General features: G+C 38.5%; 1 protein-coding gene across 2 annotated transcripts in view; it reads right to left on the bottom strand.

Annotated features, from left to right (window-relative positions):
- Window positions 1-26804, bottom strand: part of iqsec3a (IQ motif and Sec7 domain ArfGEF 3a) — a 119008-nt gene that overhangs the window by 54656 nt on the left and 37548 nt on the right. For both annotated transcript variants that reach the window (XM_084909545.1, XM_084909544.1), the window contains exon 3: window positions 4784-5414. In XM_084909545.1, the coding sequence (XP_084765671.1) occupies window positions 4784-5414 (631 nt within the window). The remainder of the gene's footprint in view (window positions 1-4783; window positions 5415-26804) is intronic.

The following is a 26804-nucleotide window of genomic DNA, read 5'->3' as shown; positions in this document are numbered from 1 at the left end:
AGAATAAAATTAGAGTGTGCAATAACAGATTTTACTTGAACTTTGAGGTGAACAAAAAGAAGAGAAGGGGTATGTAAATATTTGAAGTCAAGGACACGGTCTCTAATCCTCTTGAAGTCAAATAGACGACCCATAACAAACAGGGGGTTTAATAGAGGTTTAGCACATTAAGATAATGATCTTACTTAAACACAAGTGCGAATTCAAAATGCAAATTTCAGATATTTTTGGGCTGCGGAGGCAGAGACAGGTTCTCGGCTTCAGATGCTATCGGGATGATAGATATCTTGGTTTGAAATACTTTCTCTGTCTATACATGAAATATTAATACCCAGGGGCTTTGGAAAAGGAATATGTTTTAGTCTGAAAGTTTCTGCTTCAAATAGAAATGTGTCTCAAAACCGAAAGGTCAACTAAAGGTGCAGTACACAGCTTTTTTGTTTTGTTTTTACTGGTTGCAAATAAATGCCAGTTGTTGCCATTTAGAGTCAAGTGCCATGATTACTATCTCCACCTCCTTCTACGGTATCATTATCACAAATGGCCTCTTAGAAAAGCCTCATCTATATTCAACTTGTGACATTTAAACCTAATTGTAAAACTATATATGTGAAGGCTTCTTAAAGAATACCGATTACCTTGATAATCAAAAATGAGTTAACCTCACTTATTCATTCCTGCAGAACGCTGAAGACAGCTTTGACTAAAATGCTTTCTAAACACCTTTTTTCAGTGGTAACATTTATGTCCTTTTTATCCACTCAGTTTTTGGGAATCACTCTTATTTGCTTCCTTTCATCTATGAGGCAATATTAGTTTAGCTTAGCTTGGCTTTTTCTGAACACAAAATGTGCTGAACTGTACCTGCAAAGCTAAGTAATGTCATAGACTTGTAAAATACTACCCACCCTGAGATTAAATACTGCCTTTTTTACAGTCCCCATAAATCAAACAGCCCTAAAATACTGATTCGTCGAGTTTCGTCCTTAAACGTGCAGGCACAGACTGAGCTGTGTGAACAAAACTGCAGATGATCTTTCACATGCTGCAGAAATAAGGGGTGGAAATTCAAACCATGATTATTAGCTTTCATGCTCATGCACAGTCTTACAGCGCTGAAACATCTGCATGATTAATGAGATGATTATATAACAGCAAAACTGGGACACAACTAATGCTGACTGTATGAGTAAATGAGGATGACAATAGAAAAGTCTTGATGTCATCAGAGGATGGAAATCTTTTTAGCTCATGCGTCCTTGACCAAAGTCATTTACAGAAAAAGCTCAGCGGTGACTAAATTTTAATGCACACACTATCTTAATTTAATAGAAAAATAGAATTACACTGATGGGCCTTGGCCAAACAAAAACTGCAAGGAAAAAGTCCCAGCGTGGCCAAAATCAGATGTAATCCACTGCTGCGGACATCTGCAGAACAATACCCCCCTAAAATTCTAAATTTTGCATGAGCTGTTTAAAGAGAAGAAAAGTGATCATCTTATTGTGGAATGAAAAAACCAACAACTATAAACCCTAACCTGGGCTTTGTGAGATACATAACATGCATTTGCACTTTTTAGTGTATTTATGAGTGAAGGCAGCCCATCAAATCCATTTTCAGTGCTCTTTTTGATTCTTGGGAAACTGAACTGCTGAAGCAGATATTAGCAGCAGCTACTGAGCAGAAGTAAAAGTCACATCACCTCATTATAAAACAAAGTGCTGTGCATTCTGCATGAGTTGTTTACTTCTTCAAGACCTCTCCATTTTATGAGCAACTTAAAGTACACACAGTTGTGTGTGACTAGGATTGTAGCTAGAAGAGTTTAAATTGACAAAAATGAACTGAAAGGGCAGAAAGAAAATGTTTGGAGACTATATTCCCCGCCCTTCCATGTGCACACATGGGAAACCAGCAGAGCTGTAGCGAGAACCCCCCAGGGAAAACAGCAGAACAAGCAGGTGTAAGTGTAGAGCAAGCATCAGTGACAACAGATATGACACTGATTAAGTCAGACAGCATGAAAATGCCAAGCCTGAGTGGAGCAGGGTTGCAAAGGGGCTTGCAGGTATGCAGCAACTTTAGGCAGGCAACGCAAAAGGCTCATCTTATATGAGTGAGCTATGAGCAAAACAAATATAATGTACATTTCCATGTAAGTGTATGTATTATTACATGGATTGACTAGTATTTAAATTTAAACCATTATGTATTTAAATTGAACCCTATTTAGAGAGAAAAAGTAATAGGGGGATCTGGAGGTTGAACGCTAAACTAAAGTGAGTTAATGCTCAAATACTTCATCATGAGGTCCTTCCCCAGTTATCAAGGTATCGCCCCACAGATCCAATTACTCTGACATTGATCTGGAGATCCATCAAGCCCCCTGCACCCCAGGTTGTACAGACAGAAGATCAATCTAGCTGATCACGTATCTCAAGCCTTGTTGACAGGGAGATAGCAGGGAAGGGGGACCTTCAGATGTAAGATTAAAAGAGAGAAAATGGAAGTAAAAAGGAGACGTTAAGGTTAAAAGAATCATGAGCCTCAATTAGAGAAGTGACAACTGAGGAAATGCAATCAAAACTGAATGAAATGGAGCTGACAGAGAGCGAATATGGAAAAACTATCCAGCTCAGACATATTAGTTTCAGTGGCTTGGAATGAATGCTTTGCTGGCTTATCTGGCAGTTTTCTGTGTGTTCTTCTCAGTCTGCGAATTTAAATATGTATTGGCAGAGAAGGACACAATCCAAATGACATCTCCCCTGTCACCTGTGAGCAAATTTCCTTTCACAGTGTGTCACTGGTGCTCTGACTCTGAGAAACACTTAACACTAGAGCGACCATGTTTACTGATTGTTCTGGGTTATTGATTAAGCCCAGCCAAGTGTGCCGCACAGCACTTACAGGGACAGTAATAGAAGTCAAGACTTGAGGGACCGAGGTGTACCTTGAAAAGAAACAAATTGAACCAAGGGACTCGGAATACCTGGAAAAAATACCTGCATGATGTACATTACAGTGGCTCAAGCCTGACAAGTTTTTGCTTGAAATACAGAGGATCCCAGCGAAATTAGTATTGCACATTATTATAGGGAAGCAATTTGAAAAGGAAACTCGGAAAAACGAATAGATTTGGGGGGCCTGGATATAGTTTACACTTGATATTACAACTTCCACAAGGTAGTTTAAAGGAGTCTTGGATGGCTTTCTTTCAAAATCATAACTTCAAATCTGGATTCACATTCAAAACACAGATTCTACTACTGCAGCTCTTTTTTGCTCATTTGTTTGTTTTCTTTTAGCAGAAAGGGAGTGCCGGGTTCTTAGCTAGTTAGAAGTAGGAAGCTGGGTGAGCAAGATCCATCTACAGTGTTACTTGCTTTATACATTACACCTTGATACACCAAAACTGGAGCACATGTGCAGTGTGTTAATGCAGTTATTGTTTAGATAGCTCTGTTAAAATGGCGCAAAAAAAAGACCAGATCCACAAACACGGATTGAGAAGTGCACTTCACCTTAGCAGATGGTGAAGCCTAGCCAACAGCCAGCCCACTGACCACGCCCCTAATGATGCATCAGTAACTTCAAGCCCTAATAATTTAACAAGTTAGCTATGAAAACGTCCATCCCCAATACAACTGTCGTGAAACGGAAAATTAACTAGAGAGACAACAGAATATACGGCTGTAAACAGGTTTATTTTAGCTTCAAAGTTGGCCATGCTTTTATCAGCATCTATAGTTACTGACTCTCTTTGAAAGGCTGTAAATAAACAGCAGTTTATGGAAATGCATTTTTCAGCCCTCAAGGGTGCTTTTCTTACAGGCTGAATCTAAAATGGATCTAAAATTCAGTGGAGGGCCCTTTTACATAATTAATCCAGCACAAAAACGGTGAGGAGCCCCACAGGTAGGGGCCTTACCTGCCATCTTACCTTGTCGAAGCTCGATGGACTGAAGAATGTTGTTTAGATGGATGATAATGAAAATTAATGTTTGATGGCTCTTGATGATTATGTAATGTAGATGATATCTGAGCTCCTGATGAACAGCGTGATAAGAACACAGACACGAGAACATGAAAATGCACGCAGAAAAACAGTCACTTTTTACAGTTCAGGACAAAGTCGGTTTAACTCGCTGCAATGAAATGTGCTTTTATTCTCCACAAATGTTAAGGCTTTTCACCATCCACTGATTAATATAAAGCATTAGAAAATATATAAATTTTAAAGGAGTCATGCAAATACAAACTTGCATTTTGTGACATTGTTTTTACATCGACTTTGACGGGTAATTGTGCATCCTTGCTAGAATAGTAAAGCAGCCTGCACCTGAAAACTGTTTAGTGTATTCTCAGAAAATAACAGTTTGAAAAAAACAATCCGGTTTTGGTGATGAAGACAACTGAGGATGTCAATGAAGTGATGACATGGCATTGATGATGATGGTTTATGATAATGGAGAAAAGGAAATATTTTTGACAGCCCATAAGCGCTAATAGGGATCAATACATCAAACGAACAAAAACATAAACGAACAAATTTTAAAAATTAAAATAAAATTAAAAAGTCAGACACCAGCTTTGACCACAAACCACCTGACCTTCTCTTCAGACAAAAAAAAAAAACGAAACACCACAAAAATGTCAGACCACAGGACGTACAATACACACAAGCCAAGCTACTGCACCTCCTGCCCTCCCCCTCCCTCTCCCAAACACAACACACCAACACTCAACCCGCCCCCTCCCAACCCCAACACAACCCTACCTGCTTATTTTTGAGGTCAAGCGAGAGCTCATAGTCAGAGGCGGCGGAGTGCGAGCCGGCCCCGTTGCGCTGCACCCTCAAGGGCGAGGCTGTGTGGTGCAGACTGGCTCTCCTCCCCGGGCCACCTCCTTTTGCTCCTCCCCCTTCCTCGTCCTCTTCCTCCTGTGCTGCTTCACCCTCGCGTGGCTTGGCCTGCGCCTCCTCTACCTCTTGCTTTGTCTTTGCCTCCACAACTTCTTCTGACTCTTGATTCTCTTTCTCTGCAACCGTCTGCTCCTCTCTGCAAGGCGAAGGGGCTTTAGGGGCTTCCTGTGGGGCCGCCTCGCTCAGAGCCTTGACTTGCGGCTGAGGCTCGGGCTCTGGTGCAGGCTGGGCTTTCGGCTCAGGTTCTGGCTGAGGTTTGACTTCGGGTTGGGGTTGGGGTTGAGGTTGAGGTTGAATCTGCGGTTGGGGCTCAGTCTGTGGTTGGGGCTGTGCTGGCTGAGTCTGTGGCTGAGTCTCTTGCTGCTGTTGTTGGGGCTGCGGTTGCAGTTCGGGTTGTGGCTGTGGCTGTGACTGGGCCTCACTCTGCAGCTCTCCTTCTCCTCCCTTCCCTTCCTGAACCATAGACGAGTCTGGAGAAAGGTCATCGCTGCAGAAAGGAGGAGAAAATGCAGAGTGAGGTGTCTGCTGCATCCGTGGTGAGCTCTGACCTCTTCTCCAGGCTGCCTGGGTTAGTGGTAAGATGTTGACCCTTTCTCTCTTTTTTCTTTTTTGTGCCTCATCACTCAACAGTTCATCTGTCTGCCTGCTCTGTTATGAATGCCTTTCTTGTCTGTCTAGACACTGACAGACAATGAAAACCAGGAAAACATAAAGCACAGAGCAGCTTATAAAACCACAGTGTACAAAAGTTAAAAAAAAGAAAGAAAAAGATCAAGGCATTACTTCTTACAGCAAAATCTTTAGAAGAGAAAATGTGAAAAAAAAACAAGATAGTTAACAGCCAATAGTGACACACGCTCCCACACACACAGACGTAGGGGGGACAGTCATGCAGCCAAAACAAATGTCACTAAATGTGTGCCTGCTTGTGTGAATACTTGTATGTTGGAGTGTACTGGAGGTGTCATTTTACACTTTAAAACAAAAAGAGGTGTAATAGGCATGTAATATACAGGAACAAATAATATATTTATATACTTTTTGTCCACATACCAAATACCAGCTGTTTCTCTAATCATCTAATGTGTTTGAAGACATTTTGATCTAACTGACATCACCTTGAGAGCAGTTTTCAATGCTCCCCTGTCAGCTGATAGAAGAACATGACTAAGCAGTCATGTTAGCGGCTCAGTAAGGCTGCACTTAATCTGCAGTATCTTTTATCAGGAGTGCTTGTCAGACGGTCAAGAAGCTTCTGAAACACCTTTCCGTCACACCCTGATAACTGGGGCATTGGGATGTTCAAATGGAAATGCACACACACTGGCATCTGTGTTGAAGATAAAAGTAAGCATGGTTTAAACTGCTCTCACTGCCAATTTTTCTTTCTTTCAGTTGGACTATTTCTGCCACTTTTAGACGTACAAAAAAGTGCCTTCAAGAAAAAAAAAAGTGATATTGACCACAAACCCAGCTGTGTAGAGTGTAGCTGTTATATTTGCACACGTGTGCCTTTAAACACATGGGACTGACTAATCTTTGATTACATATTGATGAAGTTTGAAAGACACAATGATGTTTCTGTTTCTGTTTATTATAAGAACAACATGTATCAGCAGATTTTCCCAAAAGACTTACTTTGAATTTGTGCCGGTTTTGCACACCAGCTAAAAGTAACTGTGATAACAACTGGGCATGTTGTTTGCCCCCCCCCCCCCCCATTATTGGATTCGGTGATAAGAATTGAATCACTGAGCATAAAATCACCACTTTTGATGCAGAACTTCAGAAGAAAGTCAACACGATTTTTCTTCAGAGGAAGACAAAGGGCTCTGCAACAATAAACTTTTAGTTTGTGTCTTAAGTTGTCTAAAAAAAGCCTTCATTAATAAAAGCATACTTATATACTGCATTTCTGCTAATGTAAAGAGTTAATAATTTAAAAAAAAAAAAGATTTGATGGCAACAAAAACCTTTCTTTTTTATATATATATATATATGGCAGCACATAGGCTTGAGAAAAAAGTATTCTGGGAATGGGTATAGCTAGGTCTGCTACTTCTAAAATAGAGCTTATATGAGCAATGAATAATGAAGAGGGAAAGTGTGCTGCTTCAACATTCAGCTGCAGGTGAGCTTTTTCTCATGCAGAAAATAGACCTGCCTGGAAAAAACAGAAGACTTCTTTTAGGGGAAGAGAGCCTGCCATGATCCCTGCTTACAATGTTTCCTTTCATTGTTATGAATCTAAATGCAGTCGTCCCGATTTGCATTTTGCTAGAGCCCCCGTTATGGTGAGAGATATTAAGACAACCAACAGGCGGCATGCAGCTGGATTAAAGTCAGATTCCGATAAAAGGAACAAAAAAAAAGAAGGAACAGGTGATCAAAGGGAATTATTTTTGAAGAGACACAAATAACCATGAAAAACGAACGCAGTCACTGAAAACATATTGCGTATGGATGTGTATGCATTTATAAAGCGAATATAAGCTCAAGAGTTAGTTCAGTCTCATTTGGGTTTTCACATTCCTTCAGATGGACTGACATTCCCTCTGCATATCAACTTTTTCTATCCTTTTTATCTATCTTGTCATCCTCTCTTTCCAACCATGCCTCTCGCACACACGCATCCAAACAGATGCACATATGGTATGTACACACACACACACATATATATATATATATATATATATATATATATATATATATGCAGTTTTCCTGCTGCTCTGTCTTTCCCAGGTAAGGGGATTGAGCTGTTCTATGTATCAAAGTGACTGACAAGGCAAGGACAAGGTCTGGATGCTTCCTCTCATTTCCCAGTTTTTCCACATGTCAGTTCTGAAGATGGATGAGCGCAGTGGCCTCCATGCTTTTCATCCAGAATATAATTATAGTGTCCACTGACATCTCCTGCTCTCACTGCCGTGATTGCGAACAGGCCGGTACAGTGGTGTGACGCGAGTTTGGGGCCATCTGCTAATGCTGCATGCTGGGCTACAACCGCTAATATCAGGCTCATAGAAAGGGAATCTCCACTTGTGTAAAATAAAAAGACAATCCATGCACCTTAAACAATCTGAATGAAATTCAGTACAGAAGGCAAAATACTATACAATTTACAGGCGTTAAATTGAATCGGGATGCATGAGAGAGTAGTTTTCCTTTGACTTATTTTGCAGTATTACAAAGTCTGGAAACATCTCTATTAATACATGCATGTCTTTATATTTAAGGACAGGCCCTTTGTTTCTGTACTGCATGAAGTAATAGTACAGAAGTCAGCAAAATGTACTTACTGCATCAAAGGAAAATAAGATATTCTACAGAGAGCTTGGTGACTGAGATATTATGATACTCTACACTCTCTTACAGAATATAAAGTACCATATTGTTCCTTCAGAGGTACAATGGCTTGTCACTAGGGCTGTATCCCCCTAAGGTACTCCTTTTCTACCCTTGACAGGCTGTTTGTATCTCACAGAAACCGATCTTAAAGCTCCGATGTCAATTTTGCACCTTAATGCTACAGCACAAAAATGAACCTGGATACAGGAGTGTGCATTCTATTCTTCTTTTGTATATATCATTATTTAATCAATACTCATTCAGATTCTTGGAAACGAACTCACAGCTGTATAGCACTTTCCTTGTCTTATACAGCACTCAAAGCTTTATCACATGTGCAACTACAGCCAACTTAAACTATTTAGCATAACATGGATGTCATTGGACAGAGCACATGGATAAACCCCACTTGGCACAGAGAAAACACTAACTTCTATCTAACTTATCTAACTTAAATGAATAAGAAAACTGGAAAGCCATAAAATCTCCAAGTACAAAATGTTTTGTAATTTCTGCCTGGGAAAAGTACAGGAGTTACCTTGAACTCTGGTCACCAGGGTACATTTGTATAGAAACTGGACAGAAAATGACTTTTGCTGTACCCTTATTTCTAAGAGTGCTTATCAGGTTACTTAATTGTTAATATTGTGTGTCAAAAGTACTAGTAGTATTTTAGCCCGGTGACACCCTCCAAAGAGTTAAAAGATAAATCTGAGAAGTAGGGATGGGTACCGGTATCCGGTGCCATACATAAACGGTAGTAACCAGACCGAAAAGCAGCGCACATTTTGGTGCTTTATTTCTGTGCTTTTTTTTCCTGAGACGTCATACACTTTGGATTCTAGCCAATCATTTTACCTTTCCAAGGATAGTAGGCGGGCCCAGGTACGTACGTTCTTTTAGAGCAGAGCTACAGATTAAAAATGCCCAAGGTGAAGCCGTCAAAAGTCTTGCTGTACTTCACAGCAAAAGATGCAAACTCAGCAGCCTGCCACAAGTGCTTTAAGGTGATACTGTGCAAAGGAGGTAACACCTCGAATCTGATGAAGTTAAACTTTGATCACAAGCTAAAAACGTCAAACACCACAGGTATCATATAGTTTTTGAGATTCATTAGAAATCTTAGCCAGATGACTCCACAGGCTCATCACAGTGTGGCAATATCCACATTATGGAAGAGTGTCTCTATCGCACTTACAGCTTCGGTATGAGAAACAGGGCAATCCTTCTGTTCCTGATAAGAGGCCAAATTAAAGAAAATGTCTGAAATGCAAGAATACCAATCAGGTAGGTGCGGGTTGTCTCTGTTCCAAATGGACTATTTTATTTCAGTTTACGATAGCTCACATACAGCCCATATTCTGAAACAATGATTCTCTAGATATCAATTATTGTTTCCATTTAAATGTTAATTACCTGGGCACTCTGCAAGATTTATTCATGTTTTCCAATAAAAATTGACCTTCAAGTACTCAAGGTATAGTTTAAATTGGACCTTTTCATTTAATCTCAATATTCATTTATCTTTTTCTAATCTTCCATTTCCATCACTGGAAAGTTATTAGATTGGTTAATTAGTCTGATTCCTTGCTTTAATTAGAGTAATTTAATTACTGCATTTCGGGGCGATTTCCCACCTATAGTTTATTTACTCTGGTCCGAATAGTTGATGGGTTTGCAAACTTGTGGCTTTTCCCCATGGTTTGTTGTGTTTCTACACAGTGAAAAATCCAAGTGTACCCCAAGCAAATAAAAATGCGTCACTACACATCAAGTGAGACTATTCAGTTCTTTTATTGCAGAAGCGTCTGAGGCAGGAGTAATAAAAGTAAATACTGGAAGAAGGTGTTGTACCTGCAATATAGGAGAACATGGAGAATTTAGGTTCATTTCACAGCTAGTTACTAGACCATACAGACCTTTGCGCATCTATAGTACCTTGCTGCATTACATTAAAGCATATGTGGCTATGGGAAGTTTTGGGAACTGCACCGAGACCACCTCCTCAAAAGGGTCTCGGTGCACTTGCTCAAATGCGATTACCGTGTTAAATGGACTAAACACAGCAGGTATGACAACACCCTTAATAAAAGATACAAAAGCAGGTCCATCACCATGCTTTCACCTTCTCGTGTTAATGTTGTGAATTCAATTACGGTGATGCTGCCCAACAAAAAGGTAAAGTAATAAGATAGGAAAAATTACATCAGTAAGTCCCATCAGCGTGTGCCCCTAAAGCATAAAAGTTCTTTTGGCCTCGTGGCAATCTTAGTTTCCCTCTAAAAAGCCTCCTGAGTGGCTCACAAGCAGCTGTGCTCCATTTCTGAGTCCTAGCAAAGGAATATCAAGGAGATGCATTTTGGAGATGCTGCTCCACTGATATCCATTATTTCTGCTGTTAGGTAAAAGGGAGCAAAAGGGCAGCGGTTCTTCCGTGTTCTTCTGTGTTCTTCCGACACGAAGCAACACTGACTGCAGGCAACATGGAAGTATATCAGGTTTTAAAGTCCAGGGTATCGGTAATTCATTCACATTGGCTGCCACATCTAAGATGTAAGCAAAAAAGAGCACATGCATTTGGAAGATGTAAAATTATTTAAGTTAAATGGAAGAGAATAATCTGGGGGTACTTTTTCTATATAACATGGTATTTTTAGTTTCAGGCTGAGATGAAGAAAGATTAAAGAAACTGTCACTTTTTGGAAATACCCATTTGCTAAGCAGTTTTAAAGTTTTTACACATAAAATTTTGTAGGGATAAAACAAATGAGATATCTGGCGGTTCTGTGAGCACTAGAAGTTTTCCTATGTCTGTGCTCAACTTCTCTAACCAGCTTTTGTGCTGTTGCAGATCAGCTGAAGTGTGAAACTAAAGTAAAATACTGAAAATTTTAAAGTGTAGCTGCTATAGTCTGCAAACTATTACACTGCTGTATATAGAATCTACGCTTTGCAATTATTTACATTTATTTATTTATAAATTTACAAATTTGTATTTGTAATACAATTGTATTTGCAGTTCATTACATAAAATGAATAAATACATTACTGTGTAAAAGTTTTGAAGCACCACTTATTTCTTTATATTTACTTTCAAGGGGCCAGACTTTTTTATAATTGTAAAGTAATCTCAAGCAACAATTTTCCAGGGCTTGTGAAGCTCTTTTAAAGTTTTTCTTTGGATGACTCTAGGAATAGGACTAGGAATGACTCTAGTAAATACCAGACTACTAAATACTGTAACGCTACTGTAAGCAATGTACAGTATGTTAATGTTAGTAGTTTTCCCAAAACATCCTGATTTACAGTATTCAACTGCATTCGTGAAGAAAGCTTTACAGTAAATTGTTACAGTTGACTCTTGGCAAGAAAGCAAATATGAAGAAATGTAAACCTATTACAAGTTTAGGAACAATGGGAGTAAACTCGAATTAAGAAATAAGCTATACCAGTCAGTTCTGTGGAGATTATCCATTACAGGGACTGTTTCATTTGGATTAAAGTTTCCACTGTAATGGTGGGGGGTTAGAAGGCGTGGGGGGCCTTAATAGATTGATGTTAATGCTTGAGTTACTTTATTTTTCAAGATTTATTCAACTAGAAAAGTGCACCATAAGCACATTTTCTCTGTAAAAACTGGGGTTCAGGAGGGTCAAAGAAAGTTAATGTTATTTGGACAGCCTGTATTTTGGACAGTGACAACATTCTTTAAATAAGCGATGCACTGATTATGTTCCCGCTGTGAACTCAGTTGCCTCATGCTAGTTTTACTTGATCATTAACCTTGACCGCAGAGCTTTTGCTGCATCATCCCCACAGAGGTGTGCAGCAGGAGAGATGAGTTATTGGACTGTGTGACCATTGGGGTTCAAAGGGTCTATCCTCTGGTGGACTGCAGCCAAGGAGTTGCTGAAGAGGGCATTATGTGAGCAAAACCACATCAGCAGAAGTCACAGCAAATAACATCCCTGAAGAAGAAGCTAAGCTATGGTTGCTTGAATTTAGAAGAGCGGCTTGCACTGAACATGTGTATTGTCAGTTAGCAAGCATTTTATTTTTGGCTTAATTTTCTTTGTACTTAAATCATTCCTTAAATTAAACAGAAATGAATTCCGTTGTCACCTCTGCTGAATTCCTCTTCACTCAGTGCCTACCCTATGTTTCTCATACTGCTCCCAGAGAATTAATCAGTTCATCAGGCAGAAAACAAGGGCAGGCTGAAGAGCAGAAGCCTCTGCATAAATAAGCATATTTCTCCCTTCGAATGCATGGTGAGGATGATGTATGGAGCAAATTTGCTCAAGTGTATTTGAAATTCATCACAGTCGCTGCAAACAGGGAATGCATGACTTAGTGTCATATATACAAAAGAGACTTGAAGCTGAACAGGAGGGCACTGAGGAAAAAACTGATTTTCTTACGTTTTCCAGGTTATTGTGCTGCACACTTAAGCCAAAGAAATATGCTGCATTGCAGCCAACTGACCTCAGTCTCACACTGACGGAAAGAAAAAGTTTCTGAAGTGTTTCTGAAACTGTTTAGAGGCACTAAGCCCAGATAAAGAAACAACAGCTATTAAAATGCACAATGTCAGCTTCCAGCCAATTAGCAGCAAAGGCCCAGGTCCTCTCTAATCACCAGGTCAAGATTAATCATTTTTCTTCACCAAAAAACAAAACAAAAAAACAAACAAAAAAAAAAAAACGGCATGACACATTTCCGCCTTTTTCATCATTAATCTATGACCTAACCCCTTGCCAACCATGAACATTCACAATGCTTCAACAGGGGACGTTCCACTGATTTTTACTCAGTGTGCCACTTTTAAAATGCCATATGCTGATGTGACTGCTCAGGGCTATAAGTGGGAGACCTTGAGTGTGAGTACAGTGAATGATGTGTCTGCTGGCATTATGGCGCAGTTATGAGATGTATATTGCATTGGAAATGAGAAAAATGGGGCAGATTTTAAGGGTGCATAGCTCACTTAAACTTTATGACTGTAATGGACCCATGTCAAATGCTTTATATATACAAGTTAAAGACAAGTTTCACTAACTTGACTATGAAAGTCAGTTTACTGGGAATGTAAGCTAAACCCATAGAGGCTTATCATTTCAGGACATCTGAAGATTTTGAGTTAAATGCTGACTCTAAAGTAAGTGATTTCCATTAGTTTTAAGAAATTTCTAAATATATCAATGTACATTTGGAATTTGACCAACTTATGCTGGCTTAGTGAGACTTTAACTGCTAAAAGCTAAATGGCAATATAAAGTCGCTACAATGCTAACAATGACGTTAACATGCAGGTTTAACAGATACTTAAGTTTTGCAGACACATGACCCTTTATGATGCTTAATTATCAGTGATTTTCCATGTGTGACAAGTGAATAAAGCCCCATTTATTCACAGACCTAGAGACTGGTCTGTGACCATCTGGCAACTGGCTGTTGCTAGCAAAAAACTGTGTATTCTCCAACCAGTGGACAAAAAGCTCCCTGTTATTTCATTGTATTATTAATGACCCAACTGCTAGCATATTGCTGTAGTCATAGCTTGAATGTATGGTCTTCAAACACTCAAGCTAATATTTTTTGCGTTCAAACTAAAAGTTACACCTTTTGAAACACGTTGGCTGGAGAACTTTACTTTGACAGCAAACCTCCTTTTCTAGACGAGTACTTAAGTAAGTATTTGGTGGATGGAAGGATGACTCTTAAGTAATTTATGCATTGAATAACACGAGAAACCTCAATAATTTTTACCATGTTTGTCATCTTAGTGTGTTAACACTGACAAATTTAAACCGGAATGATCAAAGCTGTTAAATTTCATGGTCATATAAAATTTAATGGTGTGTATTTGAGCCCAAAGTCCTGTATGCTTAGCAGATGTTTCAAGTTCCTATCAGGAATACTTGGATGCAGTAGAAAGTCATATCTGATTCCTTCCATGACAGATAGCACTCCATTTTAAAGATAACTCCAGGAACTGTATCAGTTAGTTAGTTAGTGTGTACATTTTTATTGTTTGTACGGTAAAATTGATGATGCAAGTGTATTGGGCTATGAAACTTTAATGTGGTTGTTGATGAGTGAGGTTGACAGAAGTCAAGAAATCATTCTTTGGGTGCAGTGCAGAGGAATCTCGGATGATCTGGAAGTGTCTGAAAGTGTGGACTAAAATGGGCCATAGACACGCAGCATTGCCATCCCTACAGTCAGGCTGCTAGATTACTAAAAACAAAACCACTGATTTTTAATATTTGGTTTTTGCAGTATTTACACCAAACCATTTTTTTTTTAGTATAAATGCTGTTTTGTTTTGTCGTTTAATGCCTGACTACTTTCCTGTTATTCATACTGTGTGCAATATACAAGTATAGAGAGTTACAAAAAACATAAATACTGCATTTTCTCTCTGGAGTTAAAGACATCCATCTGGCCTCTCTTCAGAGCCATATATCTTGTCTTTCAGTCTTTGTTTTCAATGATCAAGGTCACTGGAGACATTTATCAGCTGCCCACACACACACGTCTGCAGCGCCATCAGTGCGAGCCACCCTCTTGTTTCAAAGGAGAAAAAAGTCCGGAGAGGGACAGAGAAATCATTTTTTATGCTTTCTGCATATTGTGTAATTTACAGAAAGCTGGCAGCACTTTCTTGTCCATTCTTGTGAGAGAGGCTTCAGTGTAGGATGGATTACAAATATAGACATGACATGGTTAAATCATGAGATAGCCACAGATGACTCACATGGTTAAAAAGTATCTGTGTATTGTTTTTTCTTCCTTTTCTTTTTTCTTTTCTTTTCTTAACAGAAAAGCTCATTTTGAATTCATTTTTTACAAGAAGATGTTATTAAAATTGTTATAAGATGCAGTAAAATTTTCTCTTCACCAAAAAAGGCTGTTTTTAAATGGCTGATGAAACCTACCCTATGCAATTCACCTTCAGTGGACATGCAGTGATGCATGGTGTGGGGCATCACCCTTCTTTGTGCTGTGATCAATCTTGAATTGATTGATTATGTAGATGCCAGTCAATACTGTGCTCACTTGGGTGGAAGGACAGAGCTCATAAATACAACTGTTTAGCATGAAAGAGGAAAACATTTGATCCCCACATTCTGAGCAAGCAGAATAAGCAGAGGACTAAGATCAATGCCAACCAGTTTGTGTCTCCGAAAGCAAAGAATGGCCCTTTGGCTCTTGTTAAAATCCCACACAGGCTCTTGGGTCCTTTGCTATGGGCCAACGATTTGTATCACAGGTTTTGCAGGTTGAGGTGAGAATGCAAAAAGAGTTGCAACACAAACAGCGCGTTGCCTCCTGCTATAAAGAGAAAAAAGCCAGAGTTTTCTTTATCGTGTTGAATTTCAAGAGTAAACAAGAGGATAGTCACCCCAGAAGGTTGAAGGAACAAACTAGTAGCACATACAGTATGAAAGTACATACAGAGACCAGTAACCACAGGCATTCCCATGCAATGTCAATGAAACAGCTTCCCAGCAACAATAGAGTACAGGGTATAAAAACAGGATGGGCTCGTGAAATATGCAAGCCAGTATTTCAAATTGAATCTCTTCAAAAGCTGTTGCCTCAGGTTGTGGGTAAAAGCGAGAAAGACAGCAAGCAATGCGGAGACAGAAAGAGAGAGAGAGCGGCAGTGGAAATTGCATCGTAGCTATACGGTAGACACACTGCGGTAATATATAGTTATATACACAGCTCAGGAATCATGGGCAGGACTTCAGGGATGGAAAACGACATACACCATCATTCAGTGTCATAAAATGTCCCCTATATAACTGGTGTCAACCCTTCAATCTAGAAAAAAAATGTTCCTACATTAACAATTTGCCTTGTGAATATGGAGAATTTGCTCAATGCATTAGTTTCAGTGTATGATGGACTTGTACTAATTACAGCAAATCATACTATATTTATGAAAACGTTTCAATCGTCCTGCAGCTTTCAACTTCAACAGGAGAGCTGGAGGAAAATTCTAGAAATCATCAAATAATGAATGTTTGTACAAAATGTAATTGTATTCCATTTAGACGTTGTACATATTTCAATCAGTGACACAGAGAAAGTGATTGACATTCCTAGAGTGACGGTTGTAAACATCCATTCTTTAAATCTTGCTACTGTGGTGCAATTACAATCACAATTTTGATTGTAATTACATCAATCAAATCAAAGTAAGCCAGTCGCCGTTACTATGATGTGATGATTTCATGTGTATTTGCTGCTTTATGCAGAGATATGCAGTTTTCCCTACAAGTGTTAGAAAATGTTTAGATGCAGATTTATTGTCTGGGAAAAGAAGGGCAGATTGGCAGCACAAGTTGGTTTAAAAAGGCTAAAGTCTATGTGAAACCATGACTCACTGCTGTCAAGCCTGTTTGGAAGCTTAAAATCAAAAGACTTATGATTAAGTCTCTTGGACGTCCAGGTTATGTTACCCTGAAGATTTTGAGTCATGCATCGCAAACGTCATTCAGTACTTGTTACTAACACACTGACCGCAGCCAAGTGCTTGAAACTACCTTCACACACAAATGTAACACCACATTTCTCGTAAATGGATTTACTAGCTTCCCGTGAGCATGTGTATCATGTCCACCCTGCAGTCCATGTCATAAAAATCCTGAAAATCTGATAAACACTTACAGTGTGTCCACTGTAAAGAGTTCTTTAAAATTTTTTTCCTTCCTTGTGTTTGTTTCCCTGCTTATTATTCACATCCTGTTACACACAAGAATCACGATGTTATTTTTATACCTCATGGCAAAAACAGCTTTTTATGGATGCCTGACAGAAAGGCAGAGAGAAAAGTGGGTGCGTTCAAGAACTACAATGCCCGGAGAAAGATTCAGCGGCTGCTTCGCCTCGTTGCAAGAGGAACAAACAATTGAGCCCATCCCCCCCACCCAGACGATTTCACAAACTAATTGCCTATTATGTGGCCTGTCAGAGGGAAATAAGAGTGTTTTTCCTGTTTTTGGCTCTTTTCCTTTGTCACATATTAGAAAACATCCTAAGGCAGATTCCCCATGCAGGAATTTGTATTTGAACTTGGCTCTCTTAAGCGACACAGAACACTTGAAACTGAACACTTCAAGGATCACACGATAGCATATTCACGATATTTACAGTAACAAGAGAAACTTGGAAAATGCTTGTTTGGTGTTAACATGGAAAAAAAGTCTGAGAACTGTTGAAAATATATATTAAACTAAACTTCATAGACATGCAAGCTCTTGTGCTTAAGAGAATGGGACTAAATCACATGTCTCACACTGCCTGTTGTCCAAGTGAATCTGAAATGTTTCACCTTTCAAATTATTAGACAAAGGTGCTTATGAACTAATATGATAACTGTAATAGTTGTAATATGCTGGCCTCTTTCTACTACCTTGCAACTCTACTGACAATAAAGAAATATCATTATTCAGCAAGCACGGTACTTGTTTCATTGTAATTCATCACATGGTTATGATCAAAGCGCTGGGTGTCAACCTGAGTTTGACAAACTCAGTTACATGTTGTCTGTATGCTGATGTGAAACTGGAACAAAAGAGCTGAAAAAGCCACTGATGTGAAATGTCAAGGTAAGTTAACTGTAAATTTTAGCTGTGAGTCAGTGCTGTACTGTAGTTTGAAGACAGATGTACATTTTCTGCAATTATTCACAGCTGTGTGAGCATATTTGTGGAAAATGCATCAGAGTGAAAAGGGATGGAATGAAGGAACGTGAAATGATGTATAGATCATGATTCAATTATCCCCCCCCCCACCCCGTCTAAATGAATACCACAAAAACACCACGTAAAAAATCCGTCCTCTTTTCACATGGTGCACAGTCATTGGTGAGTAACAATATTTGTCACCACTGAGATCATATTCCCTTTACAGCAAGCAAATATTCAACTTTTGAAGAAAGAATGAACCCTGAACTGTTATGAACCACACGTTTTTTTTACTGAATATTTTATTACTCATGTACTTATTAAATCAAAGAAGGCGAGCCACCCACATCACTCACCATGATCCTGAATCTCCTGGGAGCTACTTTATGTCATGTGGGCGAGTGAACAGAGAGATACTATACTGGCAAATATAATATAAATATAACTTTAAGACTACCCTGATTAAGGTATTCATGTATGTTTTGATTTTCTGGTTGAGCTCGAAGTGTTATTTGGAGAATTAAAGGTTAGGCTTTCAAGGGTCCAAATCAGAATTTCTTTAGCAAACAGCTTTTTGTGCTAATAATATATAGTCAATCAATCAATAGTCAAGAGGGGAAAAGTCAGATGCATTTGGTTCTTCACTAAAAGAAAGTCTAGGTTACCTGAAACTGCTCAGAACAGACTTGAGTCTAAATGGTGTTATACAAAATATTGACGTGAGTGACAGACACCCACAATTACCAATAGGCCCAACTATATCACTCCAGCAATACTTCTAGTATTTACTAGTACAGCTTAAATCTACAGTTAAAAAGAAACTGCACCCTCTTTCAGTTCTAATGTATTATGTATTAAACTATCATTATTTATTTTAAGTTACACCGCAATGCAGAAGTAATTTGGAAAATTAAGTACAGTCCACTTTTTACAGCAACAACTTAAAGTAAGTTGAAATAATAACTTTATCAGTCTCAGACTTCAAGTGGAGGAATTTTGTCCCACTCTTCTTTACAATGTTGCTACAGCTGATCAAGATTTGTGGATAATCTTTATACACAGCTCTCTTATGGTCCAATTTGTGGCTGTTGCCACAAATTGATTTTCTTTTTCTTTTCTGTTGTAGATTAGCTGCTGTGCTTGGGATCATTTTCCTGTTGCATGACCTAATTTGGGCCAAGCTTTAGCCGTCAAACAGACAGCCCTAGTTTTGAGTCTAAAATTATTTTGTATACAGGAGTTGATGGCTGATTCAGTGACTGCATGTTTCCCATGTCCTGTGACTACAAAAGAAGCCCAAATCATCCCTCCACCACCATGCCCAAGGTGTATACATTCCTTGTAACGTGACTGTATTTATCCTAAATTCTTTAGTGCAGCGGTCACAACTGGTATCGGTCCGTGTGTCGCTTGGTACCGGGCCGCGAGAGTTGAGGCTTGGGTGTGAAATTGATAGTTTTCAGGGTTTTTATCGTTAACTCGGTCTTTTCCCATGTTGTATTTGTGTGTCTTATTTTGAAAGAAATATTTACGCGTTACCATAGCGACCAGAGAGGATTAAGGGGCAGAGAGGAGAATGTTACTTTCAAGGTTGTTGGCCCATTTTCAGGAGGTCGCTGCTAATAAAGTTACACAATTACACAATGAATTCATGTTTATTATTATATTTACAAAATACCACAGTTTTTGTCATGGTCGTATCATTTTATTTTGTTGTCTTATATCCGCGATACCTTAAAGGCTGGTCCGTGAAAATACTGTCTGACATTAAACCGGTCCGTGGCCCAAAAAAGGTTGGGGGCCGCTGCTTTAGTGGACTACTCCCAACTGTCTGCCACTCTGTTGTTTGCTAGTTTAGCATTAGCATAATGCTACAGATGCCTTATTGTCTATTTTGTTTTTTTATCTTGAGAAAAATAGAGCCTCACTCAAATACTCAGGAAGTAAAAGATGGTACCTATCAAATCAAGTCTCATATGCATCTCAGCAAAACAGTTCATTGGTTCAAGAATATGAATTACTAACATTACCTCTAACCTTGGTGGATGTTTAAAGGTTAACTAAATCTAAGTTACATTTAGAGTAGTCCATTTGTTTCCATTACATTGTGTAGGACAAGGATGGCTTTCCTCCTTGATCCTTAGAAAAATTCATGATATTAATTTAACCTGTTCTAAATATTAGAAATGGTGGGCAACTGCAGAACCAGCTCCTGATATCAGCCAGTGCCTTGGTCAAGGACACAATGATGAGGAAAAAATTGGCCAGGATTTAGAGCAGGTTATGGAGTTGAATGTGAATGTACAATCTTCCTCAAGCAGTGGGAACATGTGTGTGCAACCTGAGGCAATACTTTATGTAGTGTATTCTGCAAAGCTGTATGTATTAGAGCTGTGTTTCTTGAATATTACGTGACTCTGGAGGTAGTTTTAGGGCCTTCCAATATATCAGAATTTGCTAAAGTTTATTGGTAATTTGGGTGCTATCTTTTTTCTTTTTTTTTTTGATAATCTGGAAGTGTTTTTAATTTTTCGACAGCAGTTGTTAACTATACATTATAGCAGAATAGGAGAGTCAGAGAATGAAGCCTTATCAGGCATTATTTAGACTGAGTCACCAATGTTACTGAGAGGCTCACACACGTGTCATGAGGAATGAAAATGAAACTGCTCAATCGAAATATTAATACAGAGCAAAATACTGAGTGAGTGAGAAATTTCCCCAATGGTTAAAAATAACTTTGTTGTATGAAGAATAAAGATGAGTTCTGAGAGGATTATCAATACAGTGCTGAAACTGATTGTCTAAGAGATTACAGCCTAACAGAGAACAGAAGAGTACGGGGGATGAAAATACACAAATTTCCAGAATTATTTAGACAAAAAGGATGAAAGGCAGACTGAGGTACTGAAATGGAGGCTCAACTGCACTGATATACTGTAGAATATGGACCAATGGAGACAGAGATGAAGGTATACTGGGTAAAAATGCTGTAGATGAAAGGCCCGAGCCAGGAACTGACATGAAATTTGCAGCTCCCAATCATTTTTCCCCTTAAAAAATATCAGAATGATTCATCAGAAAAATATGCTACATGACAGATATCACAGTAAAAAGAGAAAATGCATACATGCATTCAGCATGTTTACTCTTTTCAAATACATTGATTTAAAATCATTCTAAAATTAACCTTTTCTATAGAAGTAGCATCGTGTAATGTTGGCCACCATAGTCCAGCAATTACTACAAAGCCTCTGCTGCTCATAGATCTAGACTCACACCAATACCAATGGAGCAACTTGAGGCTCAGTGGCTTGACCGAGGACCAAGAGGGAGGGGTTGGAGATCTTTTTAGCTTAGTTGGTCTGGCAATATTTTTATTTTGTGTACATGATTTTTTTTCTGTGTATAACCACTGAGATACAAATTTTGTCATCAAGTTTGTCTACCTTGTTTAAGGGTTTTGGGCCAGTTTATTCTGAGCAGTAACTGTTGACACAACACAGTCTTATGAAACTCACTGATGATTGCTTGCTATCACCCATCCAAGTCTAATATTCAATCACTTTTTAGCTTTGTGTTGCTCTCCAACATCAGTTAAGGGAAGTGCAACTATTCTCTAGCTAGCCACTAAGTTTGACAGACATTCAGTTGATGCTGGACAGGTAGCATCTAGTGAGGGTATAAGACCTGCAAAATGACAGATGAGAGCAGTGAGAAGAAGCTAAAACAGTAAAGTTGGAGCTTTAAGCAATCTGCTTTTTTGTTAGTAGATTTATCATTATGCTAATGATGCTGCTCAAAGTCAGCCGACGGGGGATTACATCTGTTGGATTTAAGGCATTTGTCTTGGTAGCAGCTGGCTGTGATATTTTTCAGTAATAATAAAAGTCATACATTTACAAATTAAACCCTTTTGCTTCAATGCTAAATATACAGTCATGGTTTAAAGAAAGTACACCTTCTCTTAATTCTAAAGTTTAACATCTCGTTTTACAGGCTGCTGGTCTGGAGCACTCAGGTGTGTTAACATAATGCCAAGGAGGAAAGACAAGAGCAATTCTCTTAAAGAAGCAGCTGTTGCTGCCCATCAGTCTGGGGATGATTAAAGGTCTATTTCCAAACAATTTGAAGTTTCCATCATTCTACAGTGTGAAAGATTTTTCACAACTGGAAAACATTCAAGATAGTTAAAATTTTCCCAGGAGCGTACGTCCCAAACCCCGTTGTTTAACTGAGGTTTGTATAATTTTAGAACCTGGTCTTTTTGTTCTCTACTTATACAGTATGTAAAACCTTGGTCTTGAGAGTGGACTTACTTTCTTTTACCATAAGTGTAGAAAAGGCAAATATAGAATGTTAAAGAGAATTGTCAACACATCGGTGGACTACCCAACACACACAAGGTGAAAGCTGTCCTGTACATACAAGATGATCTGCTTGTTGTATGCAGAGATAAAGAGATAAAGGCACAAGTCTATGTCTAATAAAACACACAAGTGGGCACACCTATACACAGACTCAAGCCAGTACAACCAAATAGTTGATAAAGCCAAATATATACACATGGATATACACATGACACAAACATGCACCTTGTTCATTGTATCACACACACTATGTATACAATACAATCTTTATTTATAGAGCACATTTAAAAACCAGCGGTATACCAAGTGCTTAACATAAAAGACAGAAAAATTACATGAGTAATATAATACTATATTATTATAGTATTATACTATACTATATTATTATAGTATTATATTATACCCCATAATGTCAAAGCACTTTCTGAACTGTACACTTGCTCTTACCGCAACTGATTAAATGTTCAAGGTCACACTGCTGCCTTCAAATGAGGTCATTTTAAACTGTTTCAGTGAACAACTAACATTAGTTTTTCTAGAGATGATTATATTCAGAGTTTCAGTGTCAAGTTATTTAATTTCCTTCTTACGGGGTTTATTTGTCACCAGCACTTGGTGTTACGAAAAGGAAAAAAAAATTGAGTGAAGAGGTCATTTATTGCAACAATGGAGCCAAGGCAGGAGAGGCATGGTCTAGCATCAGGCACACCATTCGCTCCATGCCACGTTCTCCATTATCTGTCACTTTTCTCACACACTCATACTTCAGTATCTCCTCATCGGTGAAATTGCTTTTAAAGGAATGGTGAAAAAAAATATTTCACTCTGGTTATTCCAGGGTGGAAAAAAAGGAAACTCCAGCTGTGGCCAATCTTATGTTTCCATTGACTCCACAGAGAGTGGCAAGATGCTATCCCCTCACCAGGATGATAAGAACTGGGCAAAATTCAATTACATCTCAGTGAAATGTGAAGATTTTTTTAAAAACCAGAATGGGAGTCACTCTATGTCAGTGTGGGATTTCACATTTATTCTTTTCTCCAGCTGTGGTCTTCTTTGGAGATGATGTGGGCTGTTACTGAGTGGCCAGACTGATTGGTAATGTCAAAGCAGGTCTATGTCGAAATGGGCTTAGCAGGCTCCTAAAGAAACAAACTAATGATGCGTTTTATGACCAGGTGGGCTGAAAGAGTTCAATGAAAAGGAAAGGTCTGATCTGCTGCAGAGTCTCCACATACTAACAATGCCTGGAACATTAAAGACTCAAGCCACATTAGCGCCACCTATGAGTCAGTAGCACTTTTTTCAGCTTCGTATTTGTCCTTTTATTTGAGGTCTATTAAACCATATCTTGATAAAAAGGGAAAATCTGTGTAGACTGGCACCACTGGTCTGAAGTAACGCATGATGACCACCCATCACCTCTTCCAAGCAAAGCTAGAACTGACAGGGTATGACAGTCTGACATGCACACTGCAAAGATGACTCAACCCCCACCCTTCCCCCTTCCCACCAAAAATAAATCAAATAAATAAATAAAGAGCATCACTGAAGTCATGGTAACAGCTGCATTGTGCACAAAAGCATGACTAAATGTTGCCTTCTTTCATTTCCTTTCATCAGCAATGAATGGTCCGAAGGTGGTTCACATATTATAAATTAATGGGGAAAGACAAAAGCCAATTTTAAGCTCATACATCTTTCACATAAAGTCTTATCTTACCCAGCTGCTCAATATTTTCTGTACTGATCACAGACAAGTGAAACGGAAAAGCAAAGCCCATTCAAATAAGATATTATCTCTCTGGAAACAAGTACCTACATCATTAAATCTCACTATTCCTTCCAGCTCATTCTCAAAACTAAACCACGGCCCTTCACTCCCACTCACTTTCCTCGTCATCCCCGTCTCTCATTACATGGAGCGAGGTGACAGCAGAGCGAGGTAGCCTTGTCAGCAGTTTTCCGTGTCCTCTCCTCTTCCTCTACCACCTCCTCTTCTCCTCTCTTTTTCTTGTTGATCTACCGTCATGAGGCTGTCGGCTAGCTGTCAAGGACAAGGACTCTACCCGGTGATGTATGCTGAACGTGACAGAGTCACCCACACATGGGGTACCTAAAGTCATTTCACAGAGCATCGTGGTGAACAACCTCCACTCTGTTAGATCACTACATTGTTTAGTGTTTGTGTGAACAGGAGCGAAAGCCAAATATAGCACATTTTGCCATTTTTCTCTTTTAGCACCTGACTCTTCTGATCATGTAGTTATTTGGAAGAACCCAACAAACCCAGATGTGCAATGTGCCACATACGCCGAGACACAATCAAGGATGGGTAAGTGCTGGGCTTTAAGATTTAGGTGTCAGAGGCTTAGTAGCAATTTGAAAACGGTCATGAGCTGTCTGTGTTTTAAAGTATAGATTTTTTTTTAAATAGAGGACTCACTGGCTGAAATGAAAAAAGAAAACCAATTCTATAAAATCTAATGTCAGGCTTACAAAGCCACAAGAAAAACAACAGTAGCATGGGATAGCATTACATAAGTCAGATGAGTATAAGAAATAGTTAACAATAGGTTAGCTCAGCACAGCTAGCTAAAACAGAGAGAAAGCGGTAGCTATTAACACTTTAGACAGTCCTTTGAAAAAGTATTTGCCCCCCTTTGCATGCTTGTAACACGCAGACATATTAGATCACCAAGCAGATTTTAAAATTAAATAAATCTTAAAATACAAATTTAATTTATTAAGGAAAAAAAGCTGCGTGACCCTGTCTCTCTCCCACCCCTCACTAGCTACAGTCAACCGGACCTTTTGAATCAAGAAATCACTTAAATAGAACCTATAAGATAAAGTGAAGCAGGCTAGCAAGTCTGAAAAAATGTTTACAAGCAGGTGACTCTTAGATATATTTATTATTAGATGTATTTATTTATTAACTTATGCATTTATTTACGTTGTGGCTGCTTTTGAATATCTGTGTCATCTCTTAATATCAAATCTAGCCATTCTTTAGCAACATAAGCCAGCTGTTTTTACATTTAAATAACCAACATTTTTGTTTGATTACATTTTTAATAATAGTAGTCATAGCACTGTTTATTTTATTAAAAATTGTACAAGTTTTGTCGTGAAAAGTCAGAGCCAAATTTAAAACCAGTTTAGTGGCCTGTTGATGTGTGTTTCAAATCTAGGTTGGATTATAGTTGAAAATAAAGCAACTGTCTATATTGGAAGTTGACTTTTAATAAACTTGCAATAATTACATTTAATTTAGATCATCTTTTTTAAAAACACGTGTCTCTAAACCAAAGGTGGCAATACCACACATTCAGACATAGCGGTAGACGATGTTTTTAAATGTCTGTTTTTATCAATAAGTACTATATGCACTTTCTGTTTCCATGCACAGCCATTAAAAATCAAATTGGTTTCTAAATATATATATATATATAATTTTTTTTTTGACCCTCTAGACCAGCTCTCCCCACATTACATCAATATCTTGTAAGTCTAGAAAAGCAACTGTTGGACAGAAAAACGTCAAATGAGTGGTAAATATTTTGGTTTTCTAATATATTCCTAATCTTCAGTGTATTCAGGAATCATACTTTAGACCAACCCGTTTTACCTCTCATTTGATTTGCGCTTTAGCTTGGGGAAATTGTTTTTTTTGCTGATCTTTTCTATCTTCTGCTATTAGACTTGTACTATGCTGTTGTCCTCAAAGGAATTCCAGTAGTACTTGGTGTTGACTCCAGTAAATTCTACAAGACCTGCTGTTTAAATTCCCGACCTCTCGGATCATCATCTGCTATTCAGCTTACTGTTCCTTCCTCACACCTTATTACTATGTGGAACAGAGCTTTCAGTCACTCTGCTCCCCGGCTCTGAATATTGACTCCCTTTGCGTATTTAAGACACAGCTCAAAACACATCTGTTTAAACTGGTTTATTCGCTTTAGTGCTGATTTTATCTGTTGTCAAGCTCTGTTTTGCAATTTTAACTTATTTTATGTATTTTATGACTATTGTTCCTTTTATTAATTTTGTTCTTTGTAAGGTGACCTTGGGTTTCTGAAAGGCGCCCTCAAATAAAATGCATTATTATTATTATTATTATTATTATTAAATAAATACAAACAACAACAGTTTGGTCTGCATTTCTCGAAAGATCATATCCCACAAACTTAATTTAGAGGTACCACACTGTCTGAAATTTGTTTTGTGTCTAAATCATTCTGCAGATCATTTCAAAGGTATATAGACACCTTGTAATTAAAATGAAAGAATTAATTAATTTTACACGTATAGAGAAGACATTTAGAATGAAACGTTATTGGCCATGTTTGCATGGTCCTTTTTTAAAAATGCTTTCATGACATTATTGTGAGTTCTGCGGCAGTCAGGGCTTTCGAGGCTGATGAGCGGGACAACTGAATGTCAACTCCGGGAACA

The sequence above is a fragment of the Perissodus microlepis genome, chromosome 17, assembly GCF_051167445.1.
Source record: "Perissodus microlepis isolate ML-2025 ecotype Zambia chromosome 17, ASM5116744v1, whole genome shotgun sequence".
In the NCBI taxonomy this organism is placed as follows: Eukaryota; Metazoa; Chordata; class Actinopteri; order Cichliformes; family Cichlidae; genus Perissodus; species Perissodus microlepis.
The sequence above is the reverse complement of the archived record's forward strand: the minus strand, read 5'-3'. Positions and strand labels throughout refer to the sequence as shown.